The sequence below is a fragment of the Neolamprologus multifasciatus genome, chromosome 7 (assembly GCF_963576455.1).
Source record: "Neolamprologus multifasciatus chromosome 7, fNeoMul1.2, whole genome shotgun sequence".
NCBI classification, from domain to species: domain Eukaryota; kingdom Metazoa; phylum Chordata; class Actinopteri; order Cichliformes; family Cichlidae; genus Neolamprologus; species Neolamprologus multifasciatus.
This window is the reverse complement of record NC_140445.1, coordinates 8190458-8213007: the sequence shown is the minus strand read 5'-3', so window position 1 is coordinate 8213007 and position 22550 is coordinate 8190458. Positions and strand designations below refer to the sequence as shown.

Sequence of the window (22550 nt, the reverse complement as noted above, 5' to 3'; positions counted from 1 at the left end):
TACAGGAGTTTTAGTAGAAATATCTTGTCCTGTCCTACTACCTCAGGAGTAACATGTCAGCTCAGCTGCAGGGAAAACCTCCTATCCTGTATTCAACTGGAGGAGTTGAATGCTTCCTGTACTGGAATTCAGCCAAAATTTTAAGGCTGTCAGTTTAAATAATTGTTAAGGTTAAGTTCTGTAGTTATATTTTATTGCAGCTCTTATGTAACAGGCTCCGCATATATGTTTCTACTGACATTTAAAGCTTTTCAGACTTTTTTAGTCAAGTCAAATCCTATTAGCTCTCCTTGATGACATAATTTAGCCGGTGACTTATAAACCTCAATCAAGCCACAATAACTACTCCATCCTCAACATATTTCATCAGTATATTTGGACTTAAGTAAGCTTCAAAAGTCCTTTATTTGGTGTTGACATTTAATTCCCACAGAACTGAATAAGGCTGAAAGCCAGTTACATTTTCACTTTAAATTCATGTCAGCGAGAACTGTAGGTCAGGTTGTGTTTTGTGCAACAGTCCAGAATTACTTCTGCATCTCTAGGGAGTGGAGGATTTCTGTAATGCTGTTTTATTTTACCTATTGCCACCTATTTCTTCAGTCATTTTCATTATGCAAATGGAGGAAAGACATTATCCTGTAAATAACAGCAGCTAAGTGCCCTCCAATATCTTTAGTCCACTAAAGCTACAGTTAAATAAAAAAAAAAAAAAACATTAGACCCCTTGCTTGCTTTAGCCTAATACTAATGTTAGCCTGTTAACATCAGCTGATTCCAGTTTTTGAACGTCTCCAAAGTAACTTCACTAAAGCCTTAAATTGCACACCGTCTCACTCTTGTTGGGATTTGCAACCATCGTTAATCCTTCTTACACTTCGGCTTGCGGATTGAAGGTGGGGGAGCAGGAAAAGCTGGGAGTCCTTGATAAAAATGGCCAAGCTGGTATGCAAAAGGTCACCACAACAGGATGTATCAGGCAACTGACAGAATAGTGAAACACTGCATAGCTGAAATAGGCAAGGGGAGGTCTGCATGGTATTGTACCACTCTCAGTCACTCACACAAAATCATGTCAAAGATGATTTTATCTTAAGATATTTTATTAATATTTTCAATTGACAGTATCAGCCAAAAAACAAACACTGAAAACCAAAATCCTTTCATGGCAATGATACACAAGAGTTTTAATTGAACAAGATAGTTTCATGAGAAACAGAGATGGAAAATTAATATCAGCTCCATCACAGATTATAAATGCAATCAATTCAAACACATCTGTCTGCAGTTTTCTTTGACTATATTGTATCTAATGCAAAGTTGAAAAAGCAAGGGAACGAAGGGGTCAGTAAAGCTGGGGTTAAGGTATAGCAGTTATCATCAGGGCATTTTGGTGGCATTAGGGAGACTTTTGGTCAGTTGCAAGTCACGCACAGCATGGGCAGGGATGAGGTCAGAAATGGAAGATGTGGGAGGGTTACTAGAGAGAGCTACAGGGATTCAGATGGGTCATGATTATTAGAGGTAAGGTAGCAAAAAACAAAACGAAACAAAACAAGGTTTAGAGAAGAAGAGCTGTTGGTGCTGACAGTGCACTTATCATTCAATCTGAACCTGTTACTTTGAGAGGGGAGGGGCTTAGGTAATGATTGGGGCAGGAGGTGTCTGGCACATGCACCTGATATACATATGTTGCCAATCAGCTGGAAGTGGATGTGGTCTAGGGGAAGAGGGTGGGGCAGGCAGAGCAAATAATGATATGCGAACAGAAAGAAGGAAGAGTCACACAATTGGCTCCCTGCAGAGGACAATTTCCAACTCGCCACGGTAGAGCTTCCCTCCGTCAGATAGGCTCATGATGCTCTGCTTGTAGCCCGACAGATTTGTGGGGTCCACCTCCTGAATGAGAGACAGGGTGATATGATACACCGAGGAGGCCAAAAAGCAACATGTTATGATCCTGTAGCTCATTTTGATGAATATTCTCCTACTCTCCTCCCAGCATTAGGTTTTGATTATTTTCAAGATATTGAGGAAACTAAAAAATGTTAGTATGTTTCTGACTAGAAACCTGAATGACAGAAAAGTAAATCCAAGTCAAGTTCTTTTGTTTTGACTGTTCTATCTCTTTGAAGTTAAAAGGTTTGGAACAAAATAGTGAAAAGTATTCCGAGTTTTTATGAGAATTTATGATTGCAATCATCTTTTTTCCTCACTAAAACATTTTGTGTATGGGGCATTTCTGTAATATATTACAAAGACCAATTTTTAGAGTATCCACATTTGCTTGCCGGAGCTCAGCATATGGCCACTCACTCATCAAAACATCACTCTGTAGTACTGCTGGCGAGGGGGAGAAAAAATCTACATATCTCAGGATAATTTAAATGGGGCTCTGTTGGGCTTGAATTCAAGTGTTTATCTTTCCAAAGAGTGCTTTAAACAGCTTTGGTAGCTAATGTTGAAGGAAAGACCTACTAGGCTTTGTATGGATATACAGCCCTTTTGCTAAATAGAGCTGAGACACTCTGTAGACTATAAATGTTCCAGTTATGTGCAGTTCATTTTGCTAGAATACTAAATGCACTAAGTGAGATCTTGAAACTTTTCTCTCACCCTGGAGAGGTTGCTAGTCGTTGGTGTATTCCACGGGACTACCACATTCTCATCCTTAGTCTGTGCTCAGTTTTGATAGAAGCCCATGCAGGCACAGGCAGGACATTCAAACTCTGCACAAAAAGGCTTAAGCCAACCAAGAGGTTCAGCCACCCACATTTAGTTTGATTTAATGTATGCCTTACTGTGATGTCAGCCAAAAAGTAATATACGCTCACTTCTCATTAGCCTAATAAATACATCGTAGAGAGAGGCGATAAACTATGATTTACCCTTAAATCAGCACCAGGCATACCATGGACTAGCAGAATGCTCTGTTTAAAATAATTTTTTAGGCCGCAAACACGTTGGATTGAAGAACCCAAAATAAAAACTAAGGAGTTCAAAGGTAAGCCACATGTGGTGCATACACATATGCTTATCTTAGTATCCGCCAATCTTCTTCTTTCAGCTGCTCCCTTTAGGGGTCACCACAGCAAATCATCTGCTTCCCCAATCGTTATCATCTCTCACACCAACCCTCTGCATATCTACATACTACATCCATGAACCTCCTTTTAGGTTTTACTTTTTTCCTCCTTCCTGGCAGCTCTATATCCAACATCCTTTCTCCAGCTTATCCACTATCCCTCCTCTGCACATGTCCAAATCAGCCTTGCCTTTCCAACTCTTTCTCATGTATCATGCACATCTTAGTCACTCCAATAAAATTCTTAACATCTTCAACTCTGCCACCTCCAGCTCAGCCTCCTCTCTTTTTATTAGTGCCCCTGTCTCCAAACCATACATCATAGGATCTTTTAAACCTCCCCTTGCGCTCTTTTCAGTATGCACTAGCAGGCTGTAGGTCTGATCACCTTGAGTGAACACCCATCTTACCTTCTTGTTTGATTGGTAAAGGTCTCGTAGCAAAGCGTCCAGCTCCTGCTCATCGATGTAGCCATTTCCATCCTGGAAGGAGTCACCAAAAACATCATGATTGTAATTTTCACTTACAAACAATCATACTGGAGACAATTAATTACCGTTAATAATAATGATACTGTACCAAATTTTACCACAGCTTTTGAAAATATAGATGTCCCATATATATTTTCATTCCCTTCTTGTAACTCATTCTTTAAAGTAAAGGCAGTCTTTTGTCAACAATGTTTTGATTCAGAGCTACTTGATTTTTCCTTTCGCTGCTGCTCGACTTCATTCATTCAGTATTTTGTGGCAGCAATCAGCAAATCATTTAAAAAAGACTTCCCATTCAAAACTCTGTGTATGGGGTTAGTTGCTAAGTTAATACGGAGCCCCCTTGCTAATTAATGAGCTATGTCTCACAGCCGTGTTTAGAGAGTTTAGGGCCAGAAAATAAGCCCAAATTATTGGACATTTTCCCTTGGCAAGTGGCACAAAACATGTTCTGTTCATCTAGGCTCGGTCTCAAGATGACTTCAGAGCTGAGTGTCTTGCCAGTCTTATATTTTTTTTTAACTCTGGGAGATGCTCTTTGATGTTCACAAAGCCAGACTGAAGTGTCCTAGATCTTGGGAATAAAGTGTAAATTCTATTTATTTTCCCTTTAAGGATAAAAGACTCTGCACTCTGCAGCGCTATGGGAAAGCAGAGCAACATCAGGTATGAGCCAGTCTGTCTTCCACTCCACGCCATCTTGCTTTTCAGACATTTTCAAGTCTTGCACAGTGTGGGGCCGTGGCACTGTGAGCCACGTTAGTGTTCAGCTGACCGGCCACACTTTGCCCGGCCCTCGACCACTCGGCAGATGCCTGTGTTTCTGCTGCAGGGGCTTGAGCTCATAACAAAATGATGAAACTAATTACACACATAAATGCAAGTGCTCCATATGCAGAGGGGGACTACATGAATGGACCGCAGTGGCTAATCTATAATTAAACATTGCACCCTGTCCTCTACTAGTGAACTAGAGAGAGTGACGAGAGTGCAAGCCTTCAGTCTGACTCAAGTCATGAATACGCACGCAACCTCCAAACCCCCCCTCCCATCGCTGCCATGGACGGCTCTATACAAATTTGCCAACCATACTACTTAGTATGGGACAAAAAGAGAGCACAAAAACACAGAGGTTGAAAACATGAATAGCTGTTTGTTTTTATTCTTTTTCTAATCACAATGTCAGTGCACTGACATGACTTAAGGTTATGGATTTACATGGACTGGCCTTGTGCTTCAAAGTGAACTTATTAGATAAACGGGCATTTTGCAGCCCTTCTACTTGTTGCTACAGCAGGGCACAGAAAACTATTTCCAATTTTTATTGTTTTGTTATTGACCTAAAAAGTCCCTAAGTGTCTGCATCCTGTCTTCTCGTGTGTGCAAGGCTGCACGTGAGCAGTGTAGCTGTTCTGTCATAGGATAGAAGACATGAAGCAATTATAATATACATGCTACATTTCAAAGTTTTGCATTTTGTAGTTTCATGTAGTTCACATTAGGATATTGCCCATCTTTTGGTTGCAAAGGGGATGAATTTCAGGCAGCAGCTGAATCACTGTTGCTGAAAAAGCAGTAAGGCGCATACTTTAATTTACTTTAATTAATTTACTTTCACTACTCTATTTCATCACTAATATAAATCGGGGAAAAATGAAAAGCATTTTGAAAATTAAGGTAATGCTAACAACTGGGCTAAAAGGCACCAGCGCTGTATCACATCAAACTGAATTGTTTATTTCTGCAAAAAACTGAGTCAGCCTTCTTATAGCTACTTAGATTATGGCTGGTCCCTCAGCTGTGCAAAACACACACGATACCATAAACAAGAAAAATGATATAACAGATGCACAGAGCGCTGCTCTCTCCCTCTCCCGTCTTGTACCATAGTCCCTCCCCACCGTTCTACTGCTAATGTGGAAAATATGCCCATTAACCAAACCACTGCTCAGCCACCCTGGGCTGTTTACAAAAGGACAGGTGTGCCAAGCCTGACTCATTTCCCTAGGTAAATGAAGAGTGTGCAAGGTAAAAGACAGAATTTACATATTCATGATTTTAACAAAAAGGGATCTCCTAAACAAACAGCACTGAGTCACCCAGACAGCTTGACTCAAGCTGGCATGTTTTTACACTGTAAAGAGTCCCACCCTTATTCAGACACACTTCCATTCTGTTTTTCTGTCTGTCTTTGTGTGGACTAACCATTAATTATTTTCACAATGACTTCACGAGCATGTAACAACAGCCTGAAGCCTTAAACGTTTCCCCATAGGTAAGACTCATGGGAGACGGAGCTGTCGCTAACAAAATAACTAGATATGATGAGGTTCTCGTGTGTGGTGTTGTTGCAGATGCCAATCTAGCTCAGAACACATGGAGGAAATCCCCAGGAGAGCTCCCAACATTGCAGAAAGACAGATCAAAGAATCCATTCTTGCCAAAGTACACTAAAGCAGTTGTTCTGAAACTTTTTCTGACATATCCTTCTGAATCACATTTATTGAATTTCAGTTTTCCACTTTTGATAACATGTCACCTACCTTGTCATAGTATGTGAAGATGGCATTGAACTGCTCAGAAGTCAGCTTGACACCCTGTAAACACAAGGTTTCACTTTAATTACAAGACTACAAAAAATCAAAAAAGACATGTATCTGTGCAACTAACTCAGACCCAGTATACTTTGTTTTCTGTCACTTATGAACTCCTACTGTGGTGCAGAGATGGGCACGGGTTACAAGTAACGCATTACTGTAATCTGATTACTTTTTCCAAGTAACAAGTAAAGTAAGGGATTACTATTGCAAAAATGGTCATTAGATTACCGTTACTTTTCCATAAAAACGCTGCGTTACTGCGTTACTAAAACCGTGATTTCTTTGCGAGAATGTCTCATGACAGTGACGTAAGCGAGTAAGACGTTTGTGACAACAGCTGTGTGCAGATCAACAATGGATCATATATCGAGTGTGGGAGAGAGTATGAGCGTGCAGCGTTTAAAGCGTGGAAGTACTGACCTTATTTTGAGTTTGATTCCATAAAAAGTGACAAAAACATTAGTGTCCATTGTGCGTGGGAAGAAAACTTCTTTTTACAGCGAAAAAACCCCCCCCCTAAATTTCCAAGCAAGCACCGAGTGCGCTACCACGTAATGGGAAATTCACAGAGAAACTCGCAGATTCTTTAACTGGTATTTTTATAATATTTTAATATTTTATTTTATGTGCTGGAATGTGCAGAAAATAGGTTTAAATGTTAAACAAATTTCTTCCAGTCAGAGAATGTTGCATATAATTAAATGTTTGCTTGATGCATAAAGTTAAAAGATTAAAACTAATAAAACAGTTTTAAAAAGAGACGTTTCCACATTTTGTATGATGGATTATGCAGAAAAAGTAGAATTGGGCTGAAAGATCTATCACTTTATCACCTATTCAGGTTGTAAATCGTGTTTTTAAAAAGTAACTAAGTAATTAATCACTTTTGAAAATAAATAATCAGTAAAGTAACGGGATTACTTTTCTGGGGAAGTAATCAGTAATTAGTTACTGATTACTTTTTTCAAGTAACTTGACCAACACTGCTGTGGTGTATGCTCATATGAAACATGGTGAAATTTTCTAATAAGGAGGGCAGTTTTTAGTCAACTAATTGCTGTTAGCCAAAACCTCAAGCTTGATTTCACAAAGAAGTCTTCTCTACATCTGATTCTATGTCAGCTGAGGATGGATATCTCTAATATGGTCCGGCACACAGCTCTGTCTCTAAGCAGAGAAGCCCCGCCCACAGCCTTTTCCACCCTGTCGGTTATGAGGGGCAGCCAATCAGATGAAAGTTGGCTTCAAGTGGGAGGTGCTACAACAGCTTGTTTCAGACAGTGGATGAATTGATATGAAGCAGTAAGACCCACTATAATACATATAAGGATTATTTTAAACTGTGAATTATACAACGCTACTCTTGAAGAGTCAATGAATATCTCCTTTAACCATCATCAAAAATAGGCCTATGAATCATAAATTTATAAAATGGTTACAGTGTACTATGTAATTCAGTGGCATTCTCCGAGTATAATATATCATTTCTGTTTTGCTTTTATTTCAGCCCCGTGTTTGTCCCCTACCTGGAATTTCAGCAGGAAATTCTCCTGTACAGGAAGAAGCCTGCGGCAGAGAGGGACTTCATTAGTGGACACAATAATTGTTAAATTATTCACGTTCTTTGACAGTGAATGAGCATCAGCGGGCAGTGTGCTTCAACATTTACACAATGAGCAAAAACAAGCAAAATTACATATTACCTTGCCATCTCTGACAGGCCCAGCTTCCCATCTCCATTCAGATCAAACATCCTGAGCTACAAAGCAGAAGTAGAACAGAGGAGAAAGTGAAAGGAAGCTTTTTATAGGTATACTCTGTCAAAGTAAAGGTAAACGTGGTCCCGTGCATTTCATTGGCTGAGACGCCGAAGGAGTAGCCATAAATTTATGATATATTCACCACTTCTTTTTTTCCTCCTTAATACTACATGTCTAACAGAGCAGCGGTCTATAAACCTTGCTTCAGTTTTTCAGCCAGTGTGGCAGGTTTTCCTTACACAATAAGTCAGAAGGTTTAGAAGAGAGTTACACTGGAGGAAAAGAATAATAAAATGGAGACTTACCCACTCTTTTTCATCGAAGAGTGTTAAATTATTTATTAAATGAAAACCTACACACAGTAAAAAAATACCTAGGATTTTGCACTGTTGTCAGATGCAATAAGGCATCTTGATGTCACTATGGTCTATGAAAATAGTGATGAGCATTTTTATTGGCTGAACAATTAACCCAAAAAACAACTGACGGATCACTCAAACTACTTCGAGAGGTAGCGTGGGATGCGTTTGACAACATATTTGTGGTCTAATTTGTTCTGAGTAACAAGACAGGAGGAAAATATGTCACCATTGAAGGTTTGGTGTTTTTCCTGGACCCTTTTGGAAGTCAAAATTTGGACCGTACATATGTCATAACTAAATGTAATAAGTGTGTGCATAAAATCTAAGAACATTTGGTCAGCTTGATTCTTTGGAGACTGAAGGTGACACAGATGTGAACAGCGATGTGTGAATCTGAATGCACAAGTAGAGATCACGCATGGGTATTATGCCTGTTGTTGCTGGCAGTACTGTATTATTTCCTCTTCATTACGACAGTGATGTTTGGTGAGTGTAAGCTAGACTAATTTTAGTCATCAGTTTACACCTTATACATTTTTCACAAATTAGCAACACTGCCTGCATCATAGCAGTATGCTGATTAAAATGACTCATCCTTTACATTAATCTCGGCCTTTGTTTTTTGCTTTATCTCTAATATGTCCCTCTGCACTAGACGAAGTAACAATAAGTTTATCTATGAAGAAACTGCTTCAGAAAATTAGGTCAGCTCAGCTCTGGGGCTTCCAGGAAGAAGCAGATGTTAGCACATCTGGGCTGCAGTCTCACAACCTGCAGGACATGATGGGTCACAACCAGTGAGCTGCACAGGGCCGCAGCCACCACTATAACAGGCCACTGAGTACCTCCACAAATTGCTAGATATATGCCTTTTATCACACATGTATACAGTTTAGTTTTCTTCTAGTGAAGCAACTTCTAAAGATTGTCAGCTTTTTGTTTGTCCAGTTAAACTGAGCTTGTGTGATTGAGCGTTCGAATGTGCAAGAGAGCAAGTCTTACTATGGTCTGTGTGTACTCCTGCAGCTTCTGCTCGTCGTAGTGTCTGTTAGCTTTCTCCAGCAGGTCTGACAGAAAGCCCTGAGGACAGAGACACACAGGGTGCTTTTCATTATGCTAACTTGTGCTTCCTTGTATTCTCTCTCCTCCCATGAACCAAAAATCATTGCCCATCATGGAGGATCTTGCAGTGCCCTAAAATGCAAGTCTGGGTGATGAGGAGTGACTGGAGAGAAGGCTTTTGGAAGAGCTTTTGCAATTAAACATATGCGCATCCTATATGGAAGAATTTTATCAAATGGCGTGACATGAAATTACGCTACTAAAAACTAAGCATTCAGCAGCTTTAGCTCCTCCGCCTTTATATCTCTTCCTTTCATCTCTCTCTTATATCCAGGAGGAGCTAGGAAGCGAGAAAGAGACACGAGAGAGTGAAGCGAAGTGGCATAATGAAAAGCACCCATGGATTAGTAAAAAGAGCCGGCGGCTGTGCTTGGTCTTTCATTAAGCTGAGGCAAAATGTCCAGAAAACAAATACAGAGATCTTAGATGAAGATGCATTTACATTTACTTAACATATGCTAACAATCTGAAAAACTTAAAACACTCCAAACATCTGCAATAAGCCCTGGAGAATATAACCCTAATATATCAAAAAAACATAAACTTGCAAAATAAAGTTATATTAATGAGTGTTGAAGTTTGGGCTGGCTGGGTTTTTTTCTTTACCATATTTGACAAAGAAAAAATGTGAAAATTAGGTATGGAGAGAAATGCAAGAATAAGAGAAAGAAATGACGAAAATGGGACAAAAAAGGAAGAAAAAAAACCGAGACACTGAATTATTAAATTATATTTAGATTTATTGGTTTATCCGGTGTTTTGTTTTTGAAATCAGAATTGTAGAGTACATGTAGAGCAGCAAACACTACAATTCCTTGTGAAATTAGCACAGTATAACATCTTCTATAAATAAAGTACTCCAGTAGCATTAGACCAAAGGTATCAGTTATGCGCTACTTGAGTCAATATTTTCCGCGCCTGCTCACAATTATGTGGTGAGACACATGTCTGCTTCCTGAGATCTCATCTGCACTTTTTCTAAAGCTTCCAAAAAGCCACACCTGAGTAACTCATCTGCACCTGGTCAGCTGGAAGAGATCTTATTCCCACAACTACCCGAGCAGCCAAATCTGTACACAACGAGTAATCACTGACCCCAATTAATCCGCAGCTTGCCACTGTGGTGCACTTTCCTTTATATAATTTGACAAAACATTTCCTAGAAGTGTTTTAATGACTAACCTTTGTGTAATCAGTAAAGCTTTTTTTTTGTATCCGAATCCTCGCTACATAAAAAAGAAAACGAAAACACTTGAGGTCAGTGGGGAATTTCAGCAGACATTTATCTCTCCTGAGTCAAAAGTACTTGCCGGTTTGGCTCATCCATATGCTCACATGAATTTAAAAAAAAGATGACACACTGAAAATATACAGTGGCAAAGAATTTATACATCTCAAAAGAATGCCACATTCAGTTATAAGAAAAACATAAATGAATGTGACATTTCTACTTCTATCAGGTATTTAAAGTTATGTGCTGGGCGAACAGTATCTATGTTTGCTTCCTAAATGTATGCTAAACTGATTATTAATAACTGATGGCGGTTCGAGCTTCTGGGCCATTTGACCCAGCGTTTTGAGTTTCCTGTGTTTTGGTGAATATGCTTTATGGTGATTTAAGGTTCATTGGTTAGTCTTGAGTTTATTCTATGTTCTGAGTTCCTTGTATTCCCAGTTTAGTTTCTTGTCTGTTAGGTTCCCCTTGTGTCTTGGTCTCTCCTCTGTGTCCTCTATGTCTGTCGTGTCATCTACGCCTCTCCCCTCTCTGTGTCTCGTTTCCTTGTTCCCCAGGTCCCAGCCACGTCTTTGTGTTTTGTCTCCCCTTTCTGTTTACATGTGCCCTCCTGATGTTTCATTCCATTCTCCCCTGTCTGTCATGTGCAGTCATGTATGTTTTCCCCAACCTGCCTCGTCTCTCTCTCTCTCTCCCTCCGTGTCTCGTCTTCCTTAATTGTTTCCGTGTTTCCCTTTTTGTGTCACCTTCCTTTGCCTCCCCCTGTCTGTCTTGGTCTCCTGTCTGTTCTTTCCTCCTGGTCCTATGTGAAGCCGCGTACTTGTAATGTTTCCTGTTTACTTTGACAGTGTCGCATCCTGTGTTCAGTGTGTTCGGTTTTGCTTCATCCTGTGCCATTATGTTTATTCACTCCAGCTGTCTTCCCCTTGTGTTTCCTCTTCCCTCGTTACCCTGTTCTGTATCCATGGTGTGAGTTGTCATTCGTTCTTTGTCAGGTTTAGTTATAGTTTAGCTCACTTCAGCCTTTTCGTTACTCTGTTCAGCCTATATGAAACAGCTCCCTCGTTTTGTCTGTGTTTGGGTCCACACCACTCACCGGCCATTCAGCCTTGACACAGTGAGTGTGCAAGAACGAGGGGTGTATCCTTCTCTTTAAAAAAAAAATTAAGCCAAAAGCTGTAGTTCCTCTTGTGGCCACTTGAGGCTGGCTCCAAAAGTGAGTCAGTTTGATCAAAACTATATAAAGATGAATTTTGTCAAAATATATGCAGGTAAATCAAAGTTCATCTTGTTAGAGATGTTTATACTGACAGGCTGTAGCTGTTAGCTATTTACTCAAGTTAATTCAGGTCACTGAACAGGATTTCTCATTATTTTAAACTGTGCTCATGGTGCTGCTGCTTTTTGAAACAGTTTTAAATGTAATTATATTGTTTCTTTAAATTGGATTGTGATGCAATTTTGAAGAGTGATACTCTAAAAGCACCTTGATAATGAAGCTAGCATCAGCTCATAACTTTGTATTTGGGGTTTGTTAGCCAAATTTGGTTGCTACGAGCTTCAAAAACATAAAACAAGAAAGCATTAATAGACTGTTTAAAAACTAGCCATAATCCCAAAATCAAAGCCTAAAACCAGACTCCATAAACAATTGGTTACGCTAGGTACGCCCATCTTTGCTATACAGTCTATGATAATGACACAAAACTCTTTTTCCCAAAAACAAAGCATGCAGGTGTAACGCAAAATTGAAATATACATACAACTATGCATACAAATAAAGATATATTGTATATATTTAAAATGTCAATAAAATGTTGGAATGAAAGGTGTAAGAAAATACAGAGATTAAAGATTTTCGGGACATGTGTAGCTTCCTAGTTCATACTATTTGATAATTACATTTTAGGGGGTGTGCTCTGTTATTGTGTGTGTTGATGTGCAAATGAATGTGTGTAGGGGGAGAAAAGAGAAAAAATGCATAAAATAAGTATGACAACAGGTTAAAGCAATATTTGTAATAAATGAGACACTGCATGTTACTGGTCACATATGATCAAATGAATAAACATGTGTCAGTGCTTCTTAACATTTGATTTAATGCTGTTGAGAATTTACCTTCAGTTCATTTGCTTCAATGTAGCCACTGCGATCTGTATCATATCGCCTCCATGCCTAAAAAGAAATCAACGAAACAAACTGAAGCAATCGACTGAAAGCATTTTCTCAGCTCAAAAGCACAGAGAAGCTCGTCTCCAGAGTGATTTACATTCTTTCCCCTTGAATAAATCCTCTCTGATCAACTCCCAGCTTACTCTTTGACTATGCCAAGGGTTTGCCTTTTTTCTCTGGTGCACAGCAGAAATCGTTCCAGAGCAGCCGACCACAAATGCCTGGACCATCACTGTAATCATACAGTTTTCAATACAATCCTATTTGCCCACATACAGAGCAAAGGGCAACGGTGGACAAAGAGAAGAAAGAGGGGAGAGAAAGTCATTTTAATGAATGTTTTAATCTAGCAGCTGTCCCTGTCCAGACAAGGGCTCCTTATCAAAGATGGATGGCCTTCTCCCTTCTTGTTCTCCTCCTTCTCCTCCCCTCTCTCTGCTCCTCCTCTCCTCCTCTGGGTTCTGCAGAGAGGAGCTACAGTGGTGTTATCCATTATATATGACTCTGAAAATAGAAGGCTCCGCTTCCTCATTCTAACCCTTTAAAAACCTCTCTGCCCCCTTCCTCCTCCCTGCACCCTTCAGCAAAGACTGATTAATCTCCCCTCTCTTGTTTTATGCTCTCAAACTTTGGCTCTCAACTTCCCATCGACATTTCATTTACGTCTCCTCTGTTCCTGCTTTCGCTCGTTTGCCCTTTGTATCCTTCTCTCTTTGCACACCTTCTCTTTCATTCGTTTCCCTTCTCTTATTTCATTATTCCTTCTCAATATGACACAAGAGACAAGGACAGCCTCTTCCTCACATGGTTTGGTTTCTAATTGGCTTCATTTTTTCCATTTAGCAGATCTAACATGAAATCTGCCATTTTGTCTCATCTTCTTGAGATATTTGGTAGAATAGATTATTTTCTGTTTCTGCTACCTTTCAGGATATAAATCTATATCGGTCTCGAGGGTTTTTTGCTACTTCTCTTCACCTATTATCCAAAATTCAAAGTGCCACTTAAACTTCCGAAAATGTTTAGTATAAATGGTAGTGGTAGTTTCTCCACTTTCCACTTAACCATTTAATAATATTGTGAGACAAAAGTTTCCCACAAATTTGGGTAAATGTTGATTTCTGTTTCTGGTCTCTATTGAATTTCGACTGCGTGAAAGTGCCTCCTGTTAATTCTATCTGTTAGCAAAAAACTGTAAAATGACTAAAGGCTTCTATTTCTGACAGACTGAGGAAGCAAGAAGTATTTTTTTTAGGAACTTTGAATAAAAAATGTCGTTTTTCAGGAGAAACGATAGTGACTGTAAGACATGAGATGGTTCTGCCAGAAGTTACACCTTTGGGTTCCTCAAGAGTTCCTCATTCCTGCGAGGTGCGACAGATGGCTGCCCCAACCACCCCCAGGGATGGTTCTGCTGGAGGTTTCTTCCTGTTAAAAGGAAGTTTTTCCTTCCCACTGTTGCCAAAGTGCTTGCTCACAGGGGGTCATATGATTGTTGGGTTTTTCTCTGTATGTATTATTGTAGGGTCTGCCTTACAATATAAAGTTCCTTGAGGCGACTGTTGTTGTGATTTGGCGCTGTATAAATAAAACTGAATTGAATTTAATAGATGCTATTAGCAGGAGGAATGGGGAAGCTGTGAGACTTAAAATGCAGCAAGCATCATCACTGATAAGACAAATATCCAATGTCTTTCTATGTTTCTGTGAGATAAGCAAAAGTTGTATGTTTATTATTTGCAAGTGTCTCCAGAAAATAATCCACAGTTAGTATTAGCCTTTTAAGCTCAAATTTTGTTAGCATTTCAGTTGTATACTGTGGGGCTGATGGTTTTCCTTCCTGTTGGGCATGGTTTTCACCATGAAGTTACTTAAGCTTTTTCCATCTTTCCAGCACAGCCAATGAGGAACCGGCAGAAAATGTTCTCACTCCACCATCTGTGATTTAGAGTACAGCATTCTTCTCCAGGCAGTAAGTGAGTCAATCAGAACGGTTTCTTTTAACTAGCAGATAAAGATACTTTGCTTTTAATGTGTTTTATCCTGTTACGAATCACAACTGAGAGTGTCAGCTCCTCTACAAGCCTCTTTCACTTTTACTTACACAAACAACCCACAACTGCTCTGTATGAGGACTCTTAGTTATTTACATCAACCAGTTACTGAGATGGCAAAGGTAACATTTCACATAAACAAATAAAGTTCTGTTTCCGTGCCCCACATGAATTTGGATGATGTTTAATATGCAGTGGGCATATTATTATTATTACTATTCACTCCTCCTTTTCTCTAAGCCATCTTTTCGTTATATATAAACCTTTAGCACACAAATTCAACCATTTGTCATTTAGACCAGCAGGTCATATTCCAGATTAATCCTGTCTAACACACCTTCAATGTATACACCTTCAACCATTCATAAAGAACTGATTCATGAAATTAACTGTTAGGCAGAGAAAATGCAGGTAGCCAGCCCTCCGAGGCTGACTGACTCTGGCCTATAATTTTATGGTTGAGTGAAGTAAGTACGCCATGGCTAATGTTAACGGTGAACATGAACCTCCTGTGCAAAAAGTTCAAAAGTGCCTTAAAGAAGAGATCAAATAATTAAGTTGGTCAAGAGGAGTGGCAGGTTCTTATGAAAAAAAAAATATGACAGATATTCTCAGGAACACACTCTTACCGCCATAAACTCAGCGCTGGAGCTGACAAACTGTCTGAAGCAGAGCAAGAAGTTCTCTTCAGTTGGAAGAATCTGGGCCAGCTAGGAAAGGTGACAGGGAAATGGGAGTGGTGAGAACACAAGATGGTACAGTTGATATTCTGGGAGAGACTGGGGAAGCTTTTTGTCTGCAAGGCCTCAAATGGGCAACTCAGCATAAATAATAGAGAGCCACAACCTCAGAAGCACAACTATGCCTAAGTTAGAAATATTTATTAAAATACATATTTTTAGCTGTTCAGACAAAGACTACAAACTGCATGTTCACACAACCAAGTGGACTGCACACTCATTTACTTCTCTGGCAGCAGTGGATTATTGATATTGCAGAAGCCCTATTTCTCACAGCTTTGTCAAATCACTGTGAAAGTGGTCAAATCGAGGAAAACCAATATCCCAAACTGATGGTCTATAGAGAACATCACGAAGACCGCATTTATGCAAGCAGTTAAATATTGACCAGACTTCTGGGGTCTTTATTTTTGGATCTCTGAGTTATCTGAGCTCTCTTTTTAAACCTTTTCTCATCACTCACAATGAGCAGAAAACCTTCACCTTTATTTTGCAGTCTGTTTATGATCTGATATCCAATGCACAAGTCTCATATACAGTGTGTCATGTGAGCTTCTTCTTTCCATGTATGCACATGTAAGGGCAGTGAGCTTCCACAAGAAAGTCATTCTCCCAAATGTAAATGACTGGAAATAACAATCCTCCTTTGACTGTGGCAGTGCTATCTGAACTAAAGGTTTCCCAGATCAGTTAAAAATTCAAAAAAATCACATGAAATAGGCCTAAAAGTGATCACAATAAAAATGCAATGTAAATGTAACGCCACAAATTGTTGTTTTCGGAATTTTTACATACTGAAAAAAAATGACAGGTGAAGCAAGAAACATTAATTATGTCATTACAATGCAATGTTCTGCCGGGAAACTTTGGGCCCTGGGTCTAAGAAGTGCTGCATGCGTATGTTACTTTGCCAAGTAGTAGTCAACTAAACATTGTTGCAAACCAAGCAACGCTCCATATGGCGCTCCCAGTCAGCAGCAGCCACTGCCAGCAGAACAATGTGCTCCACCACACCACAGAAACTATTCAGGAATGGTTCAAGGAACAGCTCCTTGAGCCGTTAACTTGGCACCAAAATTTCTTGGCTCCAAAATTCCCAGAGCCCACTGTGATAGAGAGTTCACAAGTAGCCCCACCTAGCTGAGCCACAACACCAAAATGATTCAGTGCTAGAAACCACTGGACACTCATGGAGATTCTGTGGCCTCGGTTTTCTGGGTTAAACATTTTAGGCATCAGAAGGGAGACCTGCATAATATTGTGTAGGTGGTTTAAATGTTGTGGCTGATTAGTGTATCCTATTTAAGTGACCAGTAATTATTCATGCACTCTATGCTAAGTTAAGCTAACTGTCAGCGTAGTTAGCATTTGGCTATTTACAGTAAACTTGTCAAGAAAGAGAATGTGAAATCATCCTGTCGTCCGAGCTGACAGTCGGTCATTATTGGACAGTCTAGGTTCTCATTGTCTTCTTCTTGTAAGTGGGTACCCACCCTCTTTGCATTAGTGGTAGTTATATCTTTAAGCTAGGCTAAGATAAAGGACTTCCTTTTGTTTTATGTGGGAGCAATGATCTTCTATCTTAATCATTGTAAAGAATGTTTAAAAGCCCATCCATCTATCCATTTTCTGCTGCATATCTGAGTCCAGGTTGCGATGGTATATTTTTCAAAAAGTCAAACCAATCTTTGGTGGAGCCTAGCTGTTTCTAATCTTTATGCCAAGCTAAACTGTGAAGCTGCATATAAACGTTTTGTATCAATCTTTTCTTCCAAATCAGGGAAAGAAAGCAAAAATGCATATTTCCCAGGCAGTCGAGCTGTTCTGTTAAATAAAATCTATAAAATAAAAAGGTCCTCTGAGGCCTTACCTCTGACATCTCAATTCGTCCATCTTTGTTCTTGTCAAACTTCTGCATGAACTCCTTCATCTTTTCTCTGAATGTAGGATTTGTAGGGTCCTAGGAAACAATTTTACTCAACATAAGTGAATCCTGAGTTGTCAGTGTGTAGATATGTGATTAACCCCTGGCCCCTGAACTCACCACCCCCGCTCCTCTCCGAGCCATCTCCAACTCCTTGAAGAAGTTCTCCAGCTCCTTCCCCTCGATGTATCCATTACCTTGGAACAGAGAGACCATAATTGCATGTTAATGCAACATCACAAATGGCATTGTTTTTCTGTTTTTTTATTTTTTACCAGTAGTGCTGATGTGCAAAAAGTTCCCAAACAGAGACACGGTCACAGTGTCAAACAGATCCCAACGTGGCCTGGGTTTGCCCTGGTATTGATTCAAACATGAGCCTTTCAACAGCAACTCTCTTCCTCCCCTTCTAAAAGATTTCATTATTGACTGCCACAGTGATCACTCTTCAAAAGACTTTGTGTTCACAAGATTGGATGCCAGGAGAGGCTATATATGGGAAATAACTTTTCTTTGATATTCAAGGTGATGATTTATGGACCGCTTCGGTTATTCAGCAGTGATCAATAGTGCATTCAGTGGCAATCTGGCAGATATTAAGCAGACGAAAATAAATGGTTAATTTAGATATAGTTGTAGCCTATACATGCTTTTTTATTTGAGATAACTTAAACTCTGAAAATGATATTTTGCCAAGAACAGTGTGGCTTTCTACAATCCTTTAGAAAATATCTTAACCTTGGTTTGCTGTGTGCCACCAGTCATTTTGACAAGCTGTCATAATGACTGATGGCACGAGTGTCATTTTTTGTCAGGCGGCGCTTAATCTGTGATCGTGTCAATCACACTTTTTTGATTCTTTAATGACAAATTTATCTTGCGGTGGCCACAGAGTTGATTTTCATTTTTCTCTCATCCTATTTTATTCTTGTTCCTGTTGTTCTGTCGCCCTGACAGTTCCTATTCGGAGGACAAATGAGGGTGCCCGCTTCACCCAGGTAGTATGTGAACCAGTGCCAATATTCTTTCAACACTCCTGCTGAATGGCCGGACAGATGGCTCCAAACGATGTGACTAGCTGCTTCAATAAAACCCTGGAAGGCAGTGCTGCCTCATTAAACGCTAACAAAGATTATTATGCCATCCACTTCCTTCCGCCTCTCTCTAACTTTCTGTCTCTCTTTTTCTCCCTCTGTCATTTTCAATCTAACTCCTTCTCTCTATTCAACTAAACTCACAACATCTTTTATCCAAGGAAATTGTGTGTGCGTGCGTGTGCATTCCTCAGTGATGTTATCAAAACTCATGAATACAAACTCTGCTGTTTTAATGAAAATGTGGGACAGTGAAATGCTCTGTTCCTGTCGAGCTTCCCTCCTGTGCCTCTTATTTGACATTTAGCGCTGCAGAGAGAAATGGTCCGCTTGGTATTTAAACAGAGTAAGTATGATGTGATTAACTACAACACAAATGGCATAAAAATGCAATAAAAACAGATATATGAAATGATTGTTTGGGGATGCGCTCATATGCTCAATAGATGCAGCAATAGACCCATTCATTTGTGCAAACCACCATCTGTTGATGCTTTCACACTCTGTTTATTCAAAAGCAGGATAAGCAAGTTCTGTTTCAAGCAGCCTTTAGATAACAACAGTATGTTTAAGGTATGAAATGCTGTGTGTGCTGCTGACTAACGTCAGTATGTACAGATTGTACTGAAGTGTCCCAATTTCAGTGTAGACATTTAGACCAAATATCAAATGCAGTATGTGAATGTCCATCATTGCCAGCAGCTACATTTTATGGCTGATTTCACCGTACTCCCAGATAATTTTGTTCAAATGTCAACTATATACTTTGCACAGCGCAATGAGAACATTCCTGCCAACTTGTACTTTTGTCTTTCTGCACACGCACTTAAAGTTTGTACCTAGCACCCAGATACTGTAAAAGGTTCACGAAAACCACTTTAGACCCAAATAAACACTTTTTCATCACTAGTAAACATTTAATGCGTCACTAGACCATTGGGACAAGCTGGTAAAGTGATTTTACTTCTGGTTGTTTATTCTATAATCCAACCCCGACCGGGAAAAACTCTCAAAGGGGCCAGTTGTGCCAACTAAGTGCATATTTAAAGCTTATATAAAGTGCATTTGCCTTTCAAAGGAAAGTGGAGCCCTGTCTATTCAAATATTTTGTGTTGAGCTCACAGCTGGGTCAATTCAGGAAGTAGATTCTGCTTAGTGTTCCAAATTTTTTTTTATCCAGGTCAATAAGAAATAATTGACAGCAAATCTGCTATAATTAGCAAACGCAACTGCAGTTGTTTCCTTTTCCAGCTTTGAAGTGACTGAATTGAAAAGGCTCGAAGGAGACAGCAGGGAAAGATGAGAGGGACGCTTGAGCAGAGGAGCTGCAAGAGACGCAATCCAGATGAGATTTGATCCCGGGCCAACCAGGGGAATATGTGGTTTCATCATCTCTAGGTGTATCGCCTCTCGTGTATTTTTATCTCGAACTCAGAGATATTTACTCAACCTGAACAAACAAATTAGCTCTCGTTTCTTTCTGCTGAGCCAGAAGACACTCCCATTAATGAGTGCAGAAATCAGACTCAGTAGCCAAATCTGTGGAAGCGTATTGGTTAAATTTGATTTGCAAAGTGGCTCACTGCAGAGCAAAATATGTAAAATACCACCGCTTAAGAACTTAAGTACCTGGGTGGTTGGACTAATATCCATACGCTGAAACCATGATGAGCAATAAGAGCCATAACAACCTTCTCTGCACAGCGGCTCATATGGAGGAGCTCAGCTGTGGAATCTCTCTGCCCCACCCGAAATGTCCCTCCACCTTGATTTCCCTATGGAAAGCAGTCCAGCAAGTGTGCCAGCATCAAAACACATCGTGGTGACAATAAACTCTCGGGAAGATGTGTTTAAAGCAAATAGGTGTGGCACACTTGCCTCATCTGCAGTTGTGATTTGGACATCTTGGAGAAATAGACTGTATATTTTTAAAATAATAGCCAGTTGTAGCCTCATCATGTTTACATCACTGCCAGAGATTCATGAAAAAGTGAATAAGATGATCTTGACTACTATTTTCAAGAGGGTTCATAATATTGTCAGTTTGATATTAGATCCCAGTTATGTGGCACATTAAAGCACACAGTGACTCTATTTTAAAATCTAAAAAAGACTCTTGAAATAATTTATAGGTTTTACAGGCAGCAACTGATGGTCTTCTTATCAGACTGCTTTATAGTCTATCCATCAGTTTGCGGAAAGCCTTCAATCTGCTGAGGAGTCTGCAGACCTTCAAATGGAATGAAAGCATCTCTAATCAGGCTTATAAAACTTTCACTACTGTAGTGACATTCTGATGAATTTGCCATAGAGACATCCACACACAGACAAAGAGTGATATAAAGAGCACTGAGACAAGAAGGTAAGACAGCACTGAGACATTTGATGACAAAAAAAAAATGCGTAAGGGCGTATGTTGGATATTAATGGGAAAATAAATTGTCAGTAACAATTTTGAAGTTTTCAGGAATGGCACGTTCATCAGTCCATCAGCTGTGATCGGATACAGCTCAATGCAAGCAGCATCGCTCACAGATGAATGCAGTTTAAGGACCAATGGAAGCACAAGTTAAACACAGGCGTTTAAATGAAATGCCTTCATTTCTGAAAAGCGGCGCACTTCTCTGTGCAGCATGCACCAGAATTGCGCTTTAATGACATTCACATGGTGTTGGTTTATCTACCATTTAGATTAATAGATTTATCAGAGAACCAAAAACGTAAAACCGTGCCTGACTATAACTGTGACTATAAATAGATTCATTGTAAATGCATGCAACCAAAATGTATTTCTTGATTTAAAAAAAAAAATCTGTTCTGAAGTTGTTAAACATGATCTAACCAGAAAATTTCTCCTTTGAGCTGCTTTATCCATCAAACAGCCAAACGACGAAGACAAAGAACAGACCACAGCTTCGGGACCAAAGGAAAAAACAGTCCCATATTCTTAAAATCTCACTTTGTGAGCTGCAAAGATGGCTCATAAGAATTTCGATTTCTTCTTCTTCTTCCTCTTCTTCTTTTGATTTTTTTAATCTTTCACATCTCTTAAGTGTCGTTCTGCCTGCACAATCTAACTTTTGCGCGAATATCTTTTTTCCCCCCCAAGCTTAACGGTTTTAGGCTGAAAAGCATTTCCAACCTTTTCTTTGCATTTTCCATCAGTCATTAAATCGATGACTTCACACACCAGTTGTATATAATCAGCCTATCATTTAATATTTCATGAATTTACAGTTAAAATAAACTTTTAATTTCTAAGGAGGGGAAATAAAATCCTACCATCACTGTCGAAATGTTTCCAAATGTCGAGGAACTGGGACGCGGTGACCTCGGCCAGGTGCAGGTGAGGAGGCTGCTGAGCTTTGTTTGCCATGATGCTCTCGACCGATGCTGCTGCAAGTCAGACGCGACAAAAATCCGCTACTAACTTTTCTGTGTCTTCTTCAAACACACCCCACACTGTGGCCCCAGCGCGCCGCCCGCCGCTTTTTAACCTCGGCGCAGGAGCGGTAGCACCTCTGCACGGCCACTGGGGGCGCACTGCCACCGACAGTGTACGTCTGACTCAGCGTCCCAGCGTATGTGCTTCCAAGCTTGATGTAGCTGTGTGATAGGACGTCTTGGGCACTGCAGTAGGCTGATGAGTGTGTGTGTATGTGTGTGAGAGAGCGGGAGAGAGATGCAGATAGTGAGCAGATTGACTTTTTCGCCATTGTATCATCATTCATCTCAGATCCCTTGTGTGTGTTTAATCTGTTGCAATGCATACATGCGAGCTCACGCATTTCTGTATGCAGGGAAAAGGCATACGTGTGTGTTCTCCTTCCCAGCGTGCAGCTCCCCGAGCCTGTCTGTCAGCGCGTGAGGCTTCACAGACTTAATTAGAACTCACACACTAATCACATTTCC

General features: G+C 39.9%; 1 protein-coding gene and 2 long non-coding RNA genes across 3 annotated transcripts in view; all 3 read right to left on the bottom strand.

The window, feature by feature from the left end:
* LOC146513692 (uncharacterized) overlaps positions 1 to 22550 on the bottom strand; it is a 296792-nt gene that overhangs the window by 42248 nt on the left and 231994 nt on the right. The gene's annotated exons all lie outside the window — the stretch shown is intronic.
* calb2a (calbindin 2a) lies at positions 1086 to 22122 on the bottom strand. Its single transcript, XM_085167701.1, has 11 exons — positions 21921 to 22122; positions 17665 to 17741; positions 17491 to 17580; positions 15510 to 15590; positions 12773 to 12829; positions 9301 to 9378; positions 7880 to 7935; positions 7703 to 7742; positions 6120 to 6173; positions 3496 to 3567; positions 1086 to 1899 (listed from the first exon to the last, which is right to left on the bottom strand). The coding sequence occupies exons 1-11, from the start codon at positions 22012 to 22014 to the stop codon at positions 1783 to 1785; spliced, it is 816 nt and encodes a 271-aa protein (XP_085023827.1). The 5' UTR covers positions 22015 to 22122; the 3' UTR covers positions 1086 to 1782.
* On the bottom strand, positions 14322 to 15503 carry LOC146513699 (uncharacterized). The gene is made up of 2 exons (XR_014875234.1): positions 14947 to 15503; positions 14322 to 14898 (listed from the first exon to the last, which is right to left on the bottom strand). It is a non-coding gene; the product is annotated as an uncharacterized LOC146513699 (long non-coding RNA).

Excerpts from the sequence above, each read along its gene's own strand:
- calb2a (XM_085167701.1), bottom strand. The coding sequence starts at position 22,014 with ATGGCAAACAAAGCTCAGCAGCCTCCTCACCTGCACCTGGCCGAGGTC. Across the intron at positions 9,379-12,772 it reads TTGAAGCAAATGAACTGAAG|GGCTTTCTGTCAGACCTGCT; the intron begins GTAAATTCTCAA and ends CTCTGTCCTCAG. Across the intron at positions 6,174-7,702 it reads ATTTCCTGCTGAAATTCCAG|GGTGTCAAGCTGACTTCTGA; the intron begins GTAGGGGACAAA and ends TTGTGTTTACAG.